This window comes from Nomia melanderi, chromosome 3 (genome assembly GCF_051020985.1).
Source record: "Nomia melanderi isolate GNS246 chromosome 3, iyNomMela1, whole genome shotgun sequence".
Taxonomy (NCBI): domain Eukaryota; kingdom Metazoa; phylum Arthropoda; class Insecta; order Hymenoptera; family Halictidae; genus Nomia; species Nomia melanderi.
The window spans coordinates 6,118,027-6,136,971 of record NC_135001.1 but is presented as its reverse complement, the minus strand read 5'-3'; the positions used below and the strand labels follow the sequence as shown (position 1 = coordinate 6,136,971).

The following is an 18,945-nucleotide window of genomic DNA, read 5'->3' as shown; positions in this document are numbered from 1 at the left end:
AGGGACAGTAGAATAAATTATACAATGGATGTCTGTAAACCTAGTGTTAAGGCTTTTCTTAGTGAATTTTGTGGAACAGTGAGTATCTGTCATGTGATAGACTATTCTAAATTATATTTTAATGTTCCATCTGTTAAAATATTGTTAACCAATCATGCTGATTTAAAGAATTGAGAGAATTTTGTGTTACCACTAATACGATCGAGCAATGTTTACAATTTTTCTTAAATAATATGTTGATTTTGTGAGATGTTGAATAAAAATCCTTTAATGAAGTATCTCAAGGGTTAATATCATATTTTATTTACTAAAATATCTTTGATTATATAGAATTAATATACTTTCTTTGAGTTGTTTATTACTTCAAGGAACCAGTACTCAAAGCAATCACTTCTTTTTATCGAGGGTATTGGTTTCATAATTGTGCGGTAACGTAAAATTAGTTCAGAGTTTTTAATGACAATTCAATGGAGTCTGCGGCGCGGTCTCGGCTTTAACGGTCGTCGAATGATATACGAGCACGGGCTCTTACTTTGGCGATAATACCCAGCATAAAGGTTCTAATTACTTCGGGACTAATTACTTCAGGAAGTAACTTGTTTCGTAATACCGTTCTGTTCCATAAGCAGATGATAGATACCGGTTCAAAATTTCCCGAGGCATGTTATTAACGCTGTTTAATTAATTACATATATTACACGTGTATCAAGTCAAGACCATTTTCTTTGAGTCATAATCTCGAATCACGAGAATTTAATAACCGATTGTGACGCGCGCGAAAGGTATACCGTCAATTAACGTTGAAGCGATTCACATTAATTTATAATATTTCGTACAATTTACATACCAATTACACAAGTTCTGAAAATTTCACAAAAATGTAGAAGATACTTAATATATTTCCGAACCTATCATTTCATTAATTTCTTCGTTCCCAACTCTCATTAACTCAACTCTAACATTGAGCATTAATTTCCACGCGATTTAACATTCTCATTCACAATACGTCACTTTTCCACTATATCCTTTCATTTATTTTATAAATCCGTGCATCTAACTTATATTTAACAAAAATACTCCAATGCGCGGATTCTCAACGCTAGAATCACCAAGTATTTAATACGATTCACATCCAAACCTCATGCAAACTCTAACAAAACATTTTGTTTCTATTCTCTTGAGATATCTATTATAATATTCAAGCCAACTAAGTTATTTTTAGAATCATTTTGAATATTTAATACCTTTAACGTCTCGGTAATTGCGAAATAAGGAAATTAGAACGAATCGTTTTGTTCGGTACGGTAGTTCTAGTGTTAATCCTCGACATCACTTCGAAGGAACTTCGACCCAACGAAACGTCCGAAGATTGTTACGCTCACCGCTTCCGGGTATGTACAGATTCAGGAAGAGGCAGTCTTCGCTCTGATTGGTCAGGAACATGTGCAACTGTTTCAGCTGCTGATACCTGCCCAAAGGCATTTGCGAGAGGGCAGCTGTGGCATTGTCGATGTCCGGGAAGTGCTGTGGGCAGACCGCGCCGAACGAGTCCGCCAGTTTGATGCCGTCCCAGGGGATCGGAGAAATCGGCGATCGAAATCGTAGCTCTCCTACGGGCGGCGCCGCGTACGGAATACCCCGGAACACTTCCACGGGCTCCAAGTGTCTGCTGTTTAACTCCTGCGGCAAAGGAAAATTCAGAATTTCCTTCAGTAGAAATCCTGCAAACGTCACACTTCAATCAGACAAACTTATTTTACTTGTTCACCCCCTTGCGAAACGATTTTCTTCGTGACTAACTACTTCTACTACCTATGATTCGGAAGAAATGCGAAGAAATGTTACGTTTTTTATAAATACGCCTTAAATTTGTAGGTTAAATATTAAAAACAGCGAAATAACGTTTCCTTTCGATCCATGTGCAACGAAAAACATTGATTTTTATTGAATAAATCTCGGAATCATCATCACAAGTTTTATTCGACAAAATAGGGCAAAGGGTTAAGCTTCCAATATCATTTGACTTGCAATATCGATAAATATTAATATTCTACAGACGAATAGTTTATAGTAAATACCATTGTAATGGTTATCATAAATACATGATCGCAAGATATTTACATTAGTAATTTTCAATGTTATAGAATAATTAATGGTTCATGAATTTCTATGCGGAATATGTTTGCCATGGTACACACTGCTAGGAACAATAATCAAAGGAATATTAGAACGTTGAAATGGACAGTTAACTGACTTTACATCCGGAAAACAACTTTTCCATTGCTATATGCATTAGAATTTTTTTATATCGGCGTAAATACATTTGAAGGGGATAAAAACTAAGAAAAATGAAATGTTTCCATTTACTCATCAATTACATTGCACTGTGAATATTTTTCTCGTATTGCCCGAGGAATTGTCATCGTATATAAATCCTCTAGAACACTGTGCATCGTGTTTTCGATCCGACTTAGCTCGAATTACAGAAGTGCCCGCGAGAGCGTGTTGTTTGAATCAATTTGTTAATGTGACGCCCGTTACGGAGTTCCGCGTGTCGTACGAAGTTGGCCTCGATGAAATCCGCGACGCGTATACCGACGAAAGCACCCCGTTACTTCAATCGGCGTGCACTGGCCCGATATGGAGATCTCCGACAGTAATATCGCCGCCGCCGACAACATTGAGTTAAATGTAAATCCCGTATTTTATGTACACGAGCCCGGGCGAATGCGGCGCCGCGTACGCTCACGCACCCGGAAACTAATTACCTAATTACCTTCTGCATTTCGATTATCTGTGGTTTACGAGAGCCTCACCGAATCGCAACAATCCGCAGATGCTACGCCGCGTCGATATTGTCGCTCGAATAAATTATTTCCGCGCGTATCTGTCATATTTCTAAGTAACTACGTAGAAAGGGAGCTAAATACCTAAGTAGCTAAGTTGCTACGTAGGCAGGTAGCTAAATTGCTAGGTGGCAAAATGGCTAAGTTGCTAAGAATATAACTAGGAAGGTAGCTAAGTCAGTAAGGACTTAGGTAGCAAGGTAGCTAAATTGCTAAATGGCAAAGTAGGTAAGTTGCTAAGGACCTAGGTATTAGGTAGCTAAGTTGCTAAGGACATAGGTAGCAAGATAGCTAATTTGCTAAGGACCTAGGTAGCAGATAGCTAAGTTGCTATGAACCTAGGTAGCAAGGTAGCTAAGTGCTAAGAAGCTAGGTAGCAAGGTAGCTAAGTGCTAAGGATGTAGGTTGCAAGTGGTACATATTGCGTGCTTGCACCATTGTAAATATTCTTGAAATAGCTGATTGCTCATGATAAAAATGACTCGGAGTTGCTGAAAGATCATACTAAAAATTGTTCGAAATACAAAGGGTTAAAAGTCACCGCGTCGAAGCCCTTTGCCAACGAATGTATTCACATCCCCTATGTTTTTATTTACCTCCGGTGACAAACTAGTCCATGTTCTCGTTCAGAAAAGAGTCCGGGATCGGGGGAGACGACGAAACTCGATAATTGCTTTCGTTAGACGTAATTGTACAGGGGAAAAAGGTTGCCGTTCGCCGGCTTTCTTGGAAGCAATTATACTAGAAGAGCTAATAAATCTCGTTTGGTACGCGTCGACGTTAATTGCACCTCCGGGTGCCGCGAGGAAAAGATCGTTCCTTCGCCAACTAAACCCCCTCCTTCTTCGCCCCCATCCGTTCCCCCACCCCTCGCTCGTTCACCATTCAGAACGTGGATGGAGTCGCATCGAGTTCAAAATCACGAATTCCCATTAACGTGAAGATCGCCGGTGTTACCGGGGGAATAATAAAAAGGGCCGTGGGTGGGGATGGATGGACGTGAAAAAATTTTTACCCCCTGGCCTTATTCCTGACTTCCCCGCCGAGCGCTCTGTAATTATGCTGCCCCTTTTCCTTTCGACGATCGTGTACCATTCGGAAGGGTTCTCCGGTGAAATATTCTTTCCCTTTTTTTGATTTCTTAATCTAGCATTTACTAAACGATTGATAGCGATGTTATTGTTTATAGAGGATGAATAAATGGAGATTGTTATTAAATAAGTTAAGGTAAGAAATAGTACATCATCCTGGAGTAGTTCACCTTTTCTGATTTTCAAACAAGAACATAGATGAAGTTGATTTGAGCCTTTCACTTGCTGCGTTTTCTGGTAATGTGAAATCTAGTAACTATCTACGATCTAACACCATACTATTATTCAGCTATTAATATTCAATGTTTAAAGAAACAACCTAGAATTTTAATAAAATACCGAATTATTAACGATGAAATCATTTTGATTAGAACAATTGTAAAATTATTTTCTATGATAATAGCCCGTTCACAGAGTAATCTAACAACATTCAAAATGGACAGTCAGTACTGAGTTCTACGAAAAGAATAACAAAGAACGATTCATCGGATCGTTACACGAACCAGACGGTTTCACATTTCATCGAGGAAATATCATTCGATAATTCCGTGGGGGTGTCCGTGTGACCATTTTTGTATCGCGTCGGAAGGGAAGCGTTCCCAGGCAACGGTTTCGACACGTCCGCGATAAAATATTCGAAAGTTTACGGGCGGAAATAACGCTCGCGAAGCCCGCGTTCCGGCGTTAATATTGAAATCACCGTTCCAGTATTTTCTGGAAAGAGAAGAATAATTGTGACAGGATCAGCGGGGCGGATCGGGGACGCGCGGACGCGGAACGACCAACCGATGCAGGGGGAAATATTTAAAAATCGTGTTCTCCAGCGATTCGATCCCATTCACGCGTGTATTTTCGAGCGTGTTAAAAATTAACGACTTTCACTCGCGCGCTCGTCCCGCGAAAATGCTCGTGGAGGCAACGGTGTTGACGAGTTATTTATCCCCGCGGGACCGCCGATTTCCCCCGTCGCGTCGCCGCGATTGATTTCTGATAGGTCGAGGCAGCTCGTACGCGCCCGTGCAATTATCCTTTTCCTTTTTTCCCATCTATCCTCGCGGATATTTTTTTTTCATGCTGGATAACATCCCGATTCGTTGACGTTCGCGTTGGAAGTACAACCATTGTTATTCTGTTTAACAGTAACGTAACATGTACAATACAATGCAAATCTATTATATGTATAAATTAAATTATTATTGTACGAAAGGTTGCATTATAAATATATAACATAATTGAAATGTGACTTTATATTTAGTTTGAGATATAATTTAAACTATGTACGCTATTATTTACTTGTATGTAGTTAGATTGTGAATTCTTACGCGCGATGAAGGATTCTATGTACTATCTATAAGGATCAAAGTTGAATGATAGAAATTTAAATATATTATGTTAAAGGGTAAAGTAGTTGTAAGAAGAAAATAAAATAGTACATTTGCAATTGTTGTATTAACAATTTATACGTTACCACTGGATCATCTTAATTATACAGTAATTGAAAGGTCTATGTTTGAGTGTATATTTTTCATGTAAAAAGTGACGATCACTCCAATGTTTCCTGGATAAAGAGAACTATTCTTTTTTTCAATGATATTGTTTCCCGCACAATAGATCAAACATTCTTCAGCGTCCTCATCAAAGCTTCCAAGGAGCGGAAACGCGAAGTAGAAGTTAGTAGCGGAATACCGTCTGCGGTCAGACACGCAAAGAAGAGTAACCAGGAGTAACTGCGCTTAGTCAGACACATGGGAGGAGTATACTATAATTAGTAGCATCTACCCGTGTTCAGTCGGACAAGCGAGTGAAGAGTCTAGTAGTGAAGGCAGTTGCTGTTAGTCAAATGCGCACAGTATTCGAAAACAGCCGGCCTAACTTCCTGTAACTTTTAATATAAGTATACTTTCGAAAATTCGTTTAAGCAAATCTGTCTGTTAAAGTTGAGGAAAGGATGTTCCATTGGATGAAACTGTTGTTGCGATGATAAATGAAATTACAAACGTTGAGGAATCTAGACTTTGAGAAGTCTAGACGTTGATAAATTTAGACTTCGTGAAATGTAGACTTTCAGGAATCTACACGTTGAGAAATTTAAATGCTGGCACATCTGGATGTTAGGAAATTTAGTCGTTGACAAATCTAAATATTGAAAAACCTAGATTTTAAGGAATCCAAACACTGAAAAATCTAGATATTAAAGAATCCCACAATACGCAAATAAAACATTAAAACAATATCCACGAACCTACCATAAAACGTACTACAAACATTCACACAAGATATTTCACTGTCTAGTAGAAACGCTGAGTCACAGAACATGGTTTACGCCTTGCCGGTGTAAAAAACCGGCCCAAGTCGCAAGCCGCCGCAACCTGAACTGCATAATGCACTCACCAGCTGGGTCAGCCGCGTTCAAGAATTAAAGAGCGGATCTGGGCCACGGCGATAAACGGATCGGGCAGTAAATCGGAGATGTTGCCGCGGCGCGGAGTTTCTTCGAGCGCGGCTCGCGCGAGCAATTTCCCCGCTAATGCCCCCGTGAAAGCGGAATCCGGCGCACACCATACCGTGAAATTGCGCGCCGCTTCCTCGAAATATGTTTCGGCTGGCATTATCCACTGGGCCGGGAAAAACGGGGCGAACTTTGGAAATTAAAAAGGGAAAGCTGCGCTATCGCGGAACTTCCGCAACTTTCAAGAGCGGTGTAAGAACCGTTACAAGACTCGTGTCATTAAAACTTCCTACTGCACTCCATCTGCCGGCGATTCCCATTGGAAGGGGTAATATAAGGTTCACTGGGACAGATTAATTCTTGTCCGGCTAATCGTGTAACTTCTTTTTTTCTTTATTGCTGGCTATAATGAAAAGTATTGTTTCGAAAATGAATTGTTTTGGTCCGTAATTTTTTTGGAAGACGTTGAGAATGTTTGAACGTGTTGTCGTATTGTAAATATTTGGTAAACTAATGAGAATCATTGATGAAAGTTATAATTATACAGGTTAGTGTATGAAGACTTTTAACATCCAGAGTGTTCGTTAGAACTTTCTCCAATAGATTTTCATTTATTCAGGAGTTTGGGTAACTTAATAAACAATTCACGAAGGAGGAGTGTTTAAAACAGGCAGCCAATGAACTCGTTTCATCAAAGGAAGGATATTTTCATCAGAAAGGAGGTGAATGATTCAGTCGTCGAGGAGCATGTACGAAGTGAAATGAGAATTAATTTGACGAAATAGAGTTACAAAAATTGAAAAATTTCTGTTGAAACTTTCTCATCCATAATTTCGCGTGCAACCCAAAGCTTCTTACATGTGTCTCCGACTTCCAAACAAATTCACGTCTCGGAAATTCTAAAATTACCAATCCCTCCTTCCTCAAACTTTCTTCGCAGTTCAGAAACATTTTATAAAACAACTACACGCTAAGGTAAAAAAATAATTGGTATACGATATAACCGAAAAGTAATATTGTTGAGTCCAGGCGTATTTATTATTTTTACAACTCGATTTATTGATGCTCGAGCTTATCAAAAACATAACGTAACATAAATAACAAACGGAAACAAATTCACACAAGTGACCTAGCACACTCCTTAACATGTCAACTGTAAAACTCACAGTAATAACAGTAATAAAAATAATAAATGATTTTTGCCGCCATACACGTGGCATTGGACCAAGCCAGTAAAACTGCTATGCCGCTTATATGGCGGTATTGCTACGTTAGAGATTAAACCTTTGCAGATGAAGATTCTTTGAAATGTACAAAACCTTCAGCAGATGAAGTTAAATTATATATCGATTGCTTAATTAATAGGAAAAAAGTAAACTATGTGCTGATCTCTTTCTGTTTTACTGATTAAATCATTTATATGCGACTCAATCTTTCAAATGTGAACATCTGATCAGTAAAGGGTAAAAATACAATCAAATATACACATACGTACCAGTATCCTTGAGGTTAAACTTGTTTCGCCATCATCGGCTTTCAGGAAACAACGATTGACGCGTAGTCATTGGAAACCCGAGGACCGGTGGGCCCCAAAGAGGTTGGCCGCGGGATTTTTTTCCATGACCGGCCCACTACGACTACGCTGGTCGCGTCTCTCGATCGTGTTACCTTAATCACGCCCGTAATTATGGTTACGTTGGCCGGGGCGGTCAAACAGCCGGTCCCTATACGCGCTCTCCATAGCAATCTGGCAATAATAATAGCTGGCCCGGTAATGTCGGCATAATTACGGAACGATGACATTACATCGGCCGCCCCTCCGCCCTGCGAACACAGTACACGGCCGCTGGTGGTCGCCGCGTTTAGCGACTCTCCACTGACAATGTTGCCCGCGTAATAAAATATTTAGCAGTTTACATGCCGATTGCGATGGGCCGGCTAGCAGCTGCCGCGCGTTTAGGGATTTTATGGGTGCTAAACGCGCCGGAAATGAAAATATCCGTGAATTCGCCGGCCGGCTGGATGGCCGCGCGCCGTGTCTCCCCTCGACCGGAAACGGGACACGCGTGAAATTTTTCGTCCGCCCGCCGCGGGATTTCACGGGTAAATTGTTGCGCGAGTTACGATCCAGCGAGAAAAGTATTTCAGGGGACTTTAACGGGGAATTTTTATTGCAAAGCGCTAACGTAAACTTCTTCGATTTTTCTGCTGCAGATGTTGTACCTTGAAATGTTGTTTCAGAAAAATTGGATGAAAGTTCGGATGTTTGTTGTGGATATTTTCGAGTGTTTCAGATGTTTAAACTTAAATTCGACGTGGAATATTTTTAATTTGAACGTGCAATTTGTTTGAGAGGTACATTTTGCAATGGCAACATGAAAGATTTCAGTTTTAAAACGTGTGCAGTGAGTATCGAGGAATGTGCATTTGTTGGGGAACAGGTTTAAGAAGGATTTTTTATTTCTTTGTGTTGGGGATAAATGAATTGAGAATTATGGAAAGTTTGATGAAGCTGATTCTCAGTTGAATCGAGTTTAATGAATTCTACCGCGCGGAACTTACGATGAAACGACCCGATAATTGAATAATTCCTCTCTTTCCCGCGTGTTCTGGACGCATATTACACTGGTCGGCGTCCTGGTCGGCATACGAAAGGGGAAATATCAACTACACGTTACGTGAGGGGACTGCGTAACACGGGAATCATTATAATCCTTTTCGGGGCGCCGATTCTACCCCAAAATCAGTCGCGCGGCGACGTGATCGTAATTCTCATTATCACAGGGCGCGGGGAATATTCAGCGAGACGAGGGACGGACGAAATATTCCGACTGTGAAACGTACGGGAGAAATCACTCGACCGTTCGTTCCGACCCGCCATAAATTGGAGAGAAAAGAAGGAGACATTTTAAACGAGGGTTGAAGAGCTGGAAGAAAAAATGCCTAACGAGTCCGTTCCGGAGTATCCAGGCGAGTGCTCGATGAATGCCGTAGTCAGTCAATTTTCAAGCTTGATTCGAGTTGAATTGTTGGCTAGTTTAGTGGACTATGAACATATGTTAGGAATAAATAATACGAGTTATTAGAATTGAATATATTGTATTAAAATTGTAAGTAAGAGGATGGAGATTGAGAACATTAAAGAAAACACAATGAGTGAAACGGTTGTTTACATTACGTAGGAAATTCTCGTTTTACATTTATGTAACCCGTTCGTTAAACATTTTTATATTCGCTGAAATGATATATGCATAAAGCGAATTAACATGTATCAAATTACAACCAACCCAAAACACGTTACTTTAAAGTCGTCCCCTACTTTCCTAAATTCAAGGATATTGCAGAATACACGCATTAAACTACGAAATTCCAGAATATTGCTTATCCAGTAGAAAACAAATATTATTAAAAATAATAATAACCCTCGAACAACACGGTTTCCATAAAAACCTACCTCAATCATCGAAAATTCTATTCCAAGGGTAAAGAACACGCCCTTCAGTTTCCGAGTTCATAAGTTTCCTTAATGAAGCTTCCTGTAGTGGAAGTGCTCGGGTTTGTTTCGCGGGCACCGCGTCGAATAACCATTTCCAGAGACTTCGTTTGCGCATCGACGCGGAAACGGTGGCCGATCTAGCGAAACGATTGACGGAACAACGTTTTCCCTTCTGCGCGGCGGTCGATCGCGCGAAATGGACCAAGCGAGGCGGACGAGAGGCGAACAGCGCGGTGCGACGTTACGACGTAATGTAAAGACCACCGGACGTCCCGGGCGAAAAACTTTTCTCGTTATCCATCCATCCACCACGGGGACGGCGCGCGGTCGGGGTCTAAAAACGCCCTGTAAATTACGGATCCGCAGTCCACCGAAAACGGGCGTGCGTCCATTCCTTCCGAACGCGCGCGCCGCGCGCTCTTTCATCCCTCTGTTCCCGTTTTACCGTCGTTCCCTCGAATATTCCGCGAAATAATCCGAGACTCGGTATACAGAGTCGAAACATTATTCACGGAATAACAAGTACTTGCGCAATAGTTGTTTGGAGTTCATTAGTTAACGTTACGGAAGGGATTCGTTATGTTACCGAGCGCCTAGCGAAACTGGCTAGCAAATAAATAAGGAGTTTTTAGAAAAAATATAGCAAACTAAAGATACTGTTTATTGCGGATTGTTGCTTGATTGGTTCTCTTGGTACTGTATTGGTACTGTATTAACTTTGATTTTATAATTTGTCATTTGTTAATGTATCTTTTATGTGAAATATAGGTTTGTGGACATTAAACAAATAATCAAGTATTTGTTATCAGTTGTGTGTGAACATTAATGAGAATAAATTAGAACTAGTTAGTTACAGGGCACGTAATCTCAGTTGCTCTGTAATTTTCTTAAGGTTTGTTGATGTTTTAATCTGCTTACAAAGTTGTACTAATTAGATGGATTCTTTCTTCTCCGATTTAGAACGGTTCTCTGTAGAAAAGGTCTTCCTTTAATTCCTTTAATTTTGAGTGCACTTTGGCTTTAAATTACAAGGCCAAGGGTCGAGATTTGGAAGGAGTCCGATAAGGGATCGAATAAAAGGTGTTCGAAAACTGGTGAATACTTTTCCGCGAATGAAATTGGCTGTCCCTTTTCCCATCAGCGATTCCCGGCTCGCCCAGAAAATCATTCGACGTTCATTGATCCTTTGTTCCTTTCAACAGGAATATCTATTAAACGCAATAAATGTCTATCGGCCATTTGGCTGACTGTCGCAGGAAACGTCCGATGAGCTTCGTCCTTCGTTACCGATCGCCGTCGCAAAAACGTGACACGGAATGTCCCGTTTCTGAACGATCGCGATCATTCATTGGACGGTATATTTGCGCAAATATCGAATAATATCGTTCTGGCTATGAAACAGGAATTAATAATCGGATAAAAGAGCTTCGGGCGTTTCTATTAATATTTTCAATCCACCAGCATTAATTTTACTGAATTTCAATGAATTGCTCCATTCCAAATATAATTCTCATTCGGTTCAAGAATTCTACGTATGAATTATATTACACGGCTCAACTGTCTAATATTGGTTACATTCAATCACAACCGTCGAATTCTAGATTAAATTCCACGTTCGTTATAGATATTCCGCTCTTAAATGCTTCAATCAATATTTTCATATAATGCAATCATTCTACGTCTTAATTATATTAACATTCTGTACAAAATTACGACTTCCGATTCGAACTGAAATTTTCCACACAAGTATTTCATTACATTAATATTTTAAATCACCTGTAATTGGTTATATCAAATATTATACCTCTCCAATTTTAAATCAAATCATTCGTCCGAGTTATTCCACGTTTAAATATCTCTATCAATAATATACAACGTTTCCAACCAAAATAAAACACCCGTTTCTCTTTCCATCGATTCCATTGCGACGATAAAAACGGACTGCCCCAAATTGCTCAAAGAAACGACGTGTCGTTTGATAGACCATTACCCGGGAATCAAGCGAATTTTTTGGATATCCGTCCTAACGATTCTGGATTCGCACTTGCGATGAATCCGATAGTCGAACCCGGCCGTTCCGCCCGGCACTACCGTTCACCCAATCGCCCGGGTGAAACGGCAGAGATCGATATACTGAAATATTCCATGAATACTGTGTCGAAGATTTCCAAGCCGACGACACTTATCCTATCTGGAATTATTTATGCTCGAAACATGCTCGATTTCCTCCGACATGCGTGCTGCTTCGTGTATTTGCGTATTATTCGCCGGTTGACCGATAGGTCAGCCAGTTTTTTGAATCCTTTCACTAGGAATTAATTCAGAAATTTGGCAAAACTTTGCACGAACAATTTTCTTTTCACCTGTTTCACGCTAATATGAACACTAATTTTGCTTATTACTGTAGGCATTTTGTAAAAAGAAACAGAAGAATGCGCGTAGTCGGTCAACCAACCTTCGTCCGACCACCATGTTTATGCTCCAGCATAGAACAGATCACACGACCTGCGTAGAGGACAAGGCTATTAGATCCGTAAGAAAAATTTCGAAGAATGGGCTCTTCTGTTTACAGCTTGGCCCGAGTCGTCTTTCCTCGACTCGAGTCGCATTATTGCCGTCTTCGCGAACGGACATTTATCAAATAGCCACTTTAGTGCCCCTGAACTTCGACACAAAATATCTTCAGTTAACCCCTTGCCCTATGATGTATTTCTTAACTATGATCGATACAACTTCTCTATCGTTAATAATGTATTAAGAAAAGAAAAGATTGTGTTGCTTATGTCTACGTTTAGTCCAAAGATTAACGATTGATGATAGAAAAGTAAGATTTAGTTTATATTTTTTAAAAATAAATAACATTTAGGTTTCTGAAATTTAGTTTAAAATTTTCGTCACGGGTTCGGAATCATTTAATCGAGTAATACATATTAAAGCAATCTGGTATGTTTAATACAACGAGATTATCGATGGTGTATAAGACGTCACTGGCAACGTTTGGACAAAACCATCTCGACGCGCGTGGTACATTTTTCCAGTGCAAGGGGTTAACGTTCGCGAGTCATGCGAATTTTATTCGCCGTTTGATCTGGTTTTTCCACGGTACAATCTGCTCCCACGGATCCTTTGAGACTTCGCGAGGCTGGCAAGCACGTCATACATATTGTATGCGAACGATCGGTGCTCATCTGTTTCGGGCTAAGTTATTTTCGAGAAAAACATATCGCGAACGTCGTCGTTCTCTTTTCTCTTCGGAAGAAAGTGAAAAGCGGCGCGCACCGGCGAAAAGTTTGCGCTAGAAGCTTTCTCCCCGAGCGAGCTGTTTGAATGATTAACATTAATTTCCCCTAACGTTCATGCTTATCGACGACAACGACTGCTGGAGCCGTGTTTCCGGTTTCCTGACGACGAGTTTAACGAGCGTTTAAAACGTCAGTTTACTATCGGAAGATGAATAAGAAGATGTAGAGGGTCTTGGTAGGAATTTTTTCCTTCGAACCCACTTTTCCGTTTATCTGCTGGCCCAATTTTCCTCGATTTTACCCACGGAAACGCTTTACTCCTTGGATACACATTTTTATCCTATTACGTTGTGTAAAAATGTGAGCACAAACTAATTAAAGTACGGCCAGAGAGAAGTGCTTTTGCCAGCGAGGCAACGGGATTTTCAAAGAAATACAGTGGTTTTAAGCTATCTGATTAGAAGCGAGGCTACGGCGAATGGGAGTAATGATAAAAGTTAGAATGTGGCTCGTTTATTTTGGTGAGTTAGCACTGTGGTTTCGAACTAGTCGCGAAAATAAGTAGAATTTTGATTATCCGCAGGTTGGTTGTCAGAAATTTGTATTATACCAACCAGTAATGCATCATCTTTCATTTGTATTACTGTTTGATTATTCAAATTAAATATTTAACTATCCAAACCATCTCAGTACTAATTAACTAATAATATATAATCAAGATTTCACTTTACTTCTCAGAACACTTAATTTGATATATAAACAAGAAATCTAACTATCGAAATTCGATTTGATCCTTCAGTAAAAGATGCATTTTGTTCAGTGCACAAAGGAAGAAAAGAAAGATGAAGGAAACGAAACAGAAAGAAAAATCGACGACACGTACCTGAAGAATCCCTCGAATTTGTCCGCTCTTGGTCTCGACGATGCGCGAAGCGTAGCGGATTTGCGAGGCTGCGAGCGATCCCTCGCAGCCGATCAGAACGAGGACAGCTATCAGGAGGAGGCAGTGGCCTGCCGTCGACGGGAAGCTCGTTGAGTTGCTCAAGGACCTCGTGGCCAGCGGCCTCTTCTTGGCCGCCGGCTGGCATGACAAGAGCATGACAGCATTTGCTGGCGGCCACCCGAAGCGACGCCAGCAGCATAACCGTGGAACGCGACTTTAGCCACAGCCGAAGATCAGCCGAGAGATCGCCGAGATGATCACCGCGGCTGCCGCAGCATTTTAGAACGATCGATCAGTGTCACGCGTTGCCTCCAACCTGAAAAGATTATCGGTTATACAGACGATGTTTGAGGAACACAGGTAAGAAAATTGTTTGGTTCTTAACATTTTAGGACTAGCCGCGAAGCTATACCTCTGTACGTCATGGTTTGACACGGTCTACATATAATAAATGTAATACCACTGCGATTTAAGATTGATCGAACTTTTCACTGCGCAATTACGTTAAATCAGATTATAATGTGCACAACTATCGATTACAAAGAAATAATTGTGCCGATATAGTGACGTACCGTTTAAAAAGATCATATCCGCGAAATCGATCATTGTAATATAAAATGACATCAGCGGAAGCCATTATAGTGGCACATCGAACCTAAGAGGTTAATGATAATAAGTAGATTGGGCATCTTTATGCAAATTTGAATGCTTGAGAATGTAATTAAAAAATTAGAATTGTGATGAAGAATAATTCTTTGTTTAATGAGTATTATGAAAAGGATTATACTTTGATATTTTATATATTTATCTGTACTGAATTTGTGCAATTTTGCACTTTTCTCATAAATGCAGAAAAATCCGTAGTCCAACGCTAAGCGTAAACGTTCATTTTTGCTGAAGAGAAGTTTTCAGTCGGCGGAACATATTTTTTAAATCTGCTGGTTCATAATAATGAAGGAGGTGAAACGTTTCAAGATCATTTTCTTGAGAACCAACATGCAAATGGGGATTTGTCTTCGGGTCTTTGGAACAGTGTTACGGTGTTCATCCTTTGGGATTATTCAATGGGTCGGTCTCGGCTCCCTGAATGTATTCAAATGTATGAAAATGGTGAATGTTGGAATAATTTTTAATTTTCGTTAATAAAAAGAGTTATTTGAGAAAGTCTGGACCCGTATTGTAATTTCTCTGGAAGCTAAAGAATTGGAGGCTTAAACTCGAGTGCAGTGTGATGGATACTCAAGTAAAACGTTCACGCAGTGAGGGGCAGAGGTTTTTCATTCCAAAGAAAATTACCCTGACTTTTGAAAGGGTAAAGTTTCTATAAAAATAATCTGGTTTCTCGTGGGGCAGACCATCGTTGCTTCTAATGAAGAAATCGGTAGCTAGACCGTGTTATAATCTCTTCAAAGTTTTATATTAAATCTCTTACATTCTTTAATGTGTTCATAATTTATTTCACACCTCTTTATTTCCTTCAATTCTTACTTTTCTTCTACCAATTTCAATAAATCCAACTAGTACACTTAGTAAACTACAAATCTTTAAAGCAATCACCAAAGAAAACATTAAACAAAAGCATTCATAATCTGTATACGATAAACCCAAATAAAATACAAGTTAATATAATCTCCCTCGAACCCGTAGAATTTCTCATGAATATTTCACAAATGAAAAGCCAAAATCAGAAAAGAAACTCGTCCGGGAGAATATCGAACAGCGCGTAGCAATTTGTCGAGCGGCAAACCGGTATCGAAAACTGTTCTGAGCATCCGTTCAGCGGATCCCGTTTATAAAAATGTATAACGCGGCCCGCAGCCGTTTTATTCAGCAGGCTGGCATCGCGTCGCATCGCGTCGCAGCTCTCGCACACGCCCCATAACATCGGAAGATTGCGGCGCGTACGTACCTACGTACCTTAGGCGCGCCCGTCACCGGAAGGGATGGAAAAATATTTCCAATCGGGTCGCGGGAACGGCTTCCGTGCTATTTCGCAGGCCATCCAAAGCGCCGGCGACAAATCACTCGGTGACTTCGTTATGCAAAACGCGGCCGCCCCGGATCGCGTCGTTCGTCGCGTTCACCCCTTTCTCCCTTGTTTCCTCCGGCCCCGCTATCGAATCCCCAGCCCCGAGCGTAAGTTAAATTACACTCAAAACATCCCGTGAATGACAAAATGCGGCCGACGTCGTGCACCGCCCTGTTTCCAGCGGAGTTTCGCCGACCCGTAACGGTCGCCAGTTCCAAAAGCCGACGCAGCTATTCTTTGCCCCATCTGAAACCGAGGGACGGTGGGACGGGGCGTTAGATCGAAGTATCGGCGGACGGCGTGCAAAAGATACAAGAAAGAGAACCGGTGACCAGCGAAAAAGGGAGCGACCTGCGGTCAGGCCAGACTTCCTTCGAGCAATCAGTGTCCCACGTCACGTTCCCGCTTCGACCACCTACTATCCGTAACGTCTAAGCCAACCCAGCTGCCTTTGTGGTTCGGACGTAAGACACGAATTGCATTTACTAGTAATGAGTTTACAATTTAATGGAGACGATTATAACGGGTTTTTCTTACTATTAATGATGTAGATAGTGTATAATCACCTTGGTATCATTTTAACCTTTTGAATACGGATGTTGTCATATTGGTGGTGTCATAGTTTCACATGTAGATATTATATATATATTACTGAAGGAATAGTTTTCTATTTTTTAATATCCTTTTTCCTTAATATAATTTACTTTTTCCTACTGAAAGTTTTGAATATCTACTTGAAAAAATCCTCGTCTAGAGGGTTAATCGTTCCCAACCATAATTTACTGAATAATTTTACTTAAGCCGAAGGTAACGTTAATGTAAAGTAACTTCCACTTAAATTTGAATAAATCTCGATGGAAAATGAGCCTTTTGATTCAGTGATACTCGCGTGCTTATTGAAAGTTTCAGATAAGAACCAGTACCAGTCAAGGGTGGGTTACTCGTTTCAAAGGGGGAGCGAACATAAGCGAACAGGATTCGAACCCGTAACTCACACCGTTAACGAAACGATTTGTCAACTTTATCGTTAAAGTAACTCCGCGCGAGTGCTGCGCTCTTTCAAGAGTTGTTTTGCGATAAAAATGTTGCGTGATCCTGTAACGTTACTGAACATGAATTGTGTACCTCTCGATACGCAACACTGTGACAGAAATGCGCCAATTGTGCCTGCCAACGTTTCAAACGGTACGATACACGTATCTAACTGGGAATCCAACCTGTTAATTACTCACCAGCGATAATTTGTGAACTTATTGCGAAAAGCTCTTTCTATAGAAAACTGAATTGCGCCCCGAATTCTTAAATATTGAAAAAGAAAAAGTCACGTATGAATCTCTCGTGTATTTAAATAATTAAATTTTTCACTTGCAGCTTGCTCCAGATATGAAAGCACTAACTTGCCATTACGTCGCCATTAAGTCGGCAGTGCATCGGGAAGTTCAAAAACAATTTAAAGCACGAAACCTTCCCCAGCAAATAAATATTTGACACAGTAGTTTGAGTAGAATGGGAGCAGTTTGAATAGAATTAACGCTCGAGTTGGCGGCCACTTGAATTCCCCCCGTTCGTTGACGCACTGACGGTTTCCTCAGGCGATTAGACGCTCAGAAAACACCAAGGCAAGGAAACGCGTTTATAACTACGTCACACGAGGGACGTTCGAGGAATCGAAGTTCCGCTAATTTAATTCCGAGCCTCAATTATCGGTCGCGTCGGATTCCCCGGGCGGCTCTAACTTTCAGCTCCCCGCGAGCGCGAACCTCCCGGAAGAAGCGGAGAGAGCCTGCTCGACCGACAAACGTGTAGCACGGCCGAGATCCGACTCTCCCCCGCCAACCCTCCGTATTCCGCCACTTTATCTTGGGATTGACGTTTCATCCGCTGAAACCGACAGACCGAGAACCGGGAGGATTGCTCTGCGCCAGTGGGTTCGTATCTGACGCCGGGGAATGAAACGGAGAAAGCGGAAGAAACAGCGACAGAACCCGGAGGAAACAACGGCCGAAAGAAAATAGACGCCGGGATTGGTCAACGAGGAAACGGGGACGAGAAGATGAAGTCAAATTTCAGAAAGCAATTTTCCTTGTAACCCGTTCCTCGCCCTGTTCCCTAGTTTGCGAGTTGGATACACTCGAAAGCACAAATGTTAACCATCACTCACTTATTAAACTTTCAATCAATTTCGAAACGTCGTATTCCCTATATTTCCGTGCGTCGCGATTTTCGACAACGGTTCGAGAGCGTGTGAAACAATGGAAGATTTATTCAGCTATTTAAATGGAACGCGGTTATTATGTTCGGAAAATTGGAACTGCAATCGATTGAAAAATCTAATTTCGTCGATTTTTTTTCTTTCTTCCCGTTTCGTATACGTGCTTTGCGAAGCAGTATAAGTTACGAGGGATGGGGAGAAAAAAAGAAGTGGAGAGGGGAACGTGAGGTTGAAAGGGAGCAAAGGGAGAAGAAGGAGACTATAGTAGTGGGTCGAGGCTGGTAGGGAGGTGGAAGGAAGGAAGAAAATGCATTCGTTCGACGGAAGAACTCCTACTCCTTTCCATCGATAATTTGACTTTATAATCGAGCCAGGCTCGTTCAATTACGATGGAAAAAACAGTGCTGCGATTCGAGAGGGGTCGATCGCTGCTCGGATAAGAATTCTCTCGCGACTGCTGGAAAGTTAATGATATAAACGGTTTGTCGGTTAATAATGCACCTGCGGAAGGAAACGATATTTTCCCGGATATAATACAACCGTCGGGAAAATCGTTCGGAGGTCAGGGTTCTTTCGATCCTCTGTTTTTCTCTTTTTCCCCTCGCGGTTTTTTCCTTCCGTTTTGTTTTGTCTTTAA

At 41.0% G+C, this 18,945-nt stretch overlaps 1 protein-coding gene across 6 annotated transcripts in view; it reads right to left on the bottom strand.

The window, feature by feature from the left end:
• NLG-5 (neuroligin 5) overlaps positions 1–18,945 on the bottom strand; it is a 250,622-nt gene that overhangs the window by 23,319 nt on the left and 208,358 nt on the right. For 5 of the 6 annotated variants that reach the window (XM_076365774.1, XM_076365777.1, XM_076365778.1 and 2 more), the window contains 3 exons: positions 15,977–16,342; positions 14,008–14,383; positions 1,383–1,680 (listed from right to left, as the gene is read on the bottom strand). In XM_076365774.1, the coding sequence (XP_076221889.1) occupies positions 1,383–1,680; positions 14,008–14,223 (514 nt within the window). In that variant the 5' untranslated portion in view covers positions 14,224–14,383; positions 15,977–16,342. The remainder of the gene's footprint in view (positions 1–1,382; positions 1,681–14,007; positions 14,384–15,976; positions 16,343–18,945) is intronic. The other variant, XM_076365775.1, reaches the window with a different exon arrangement.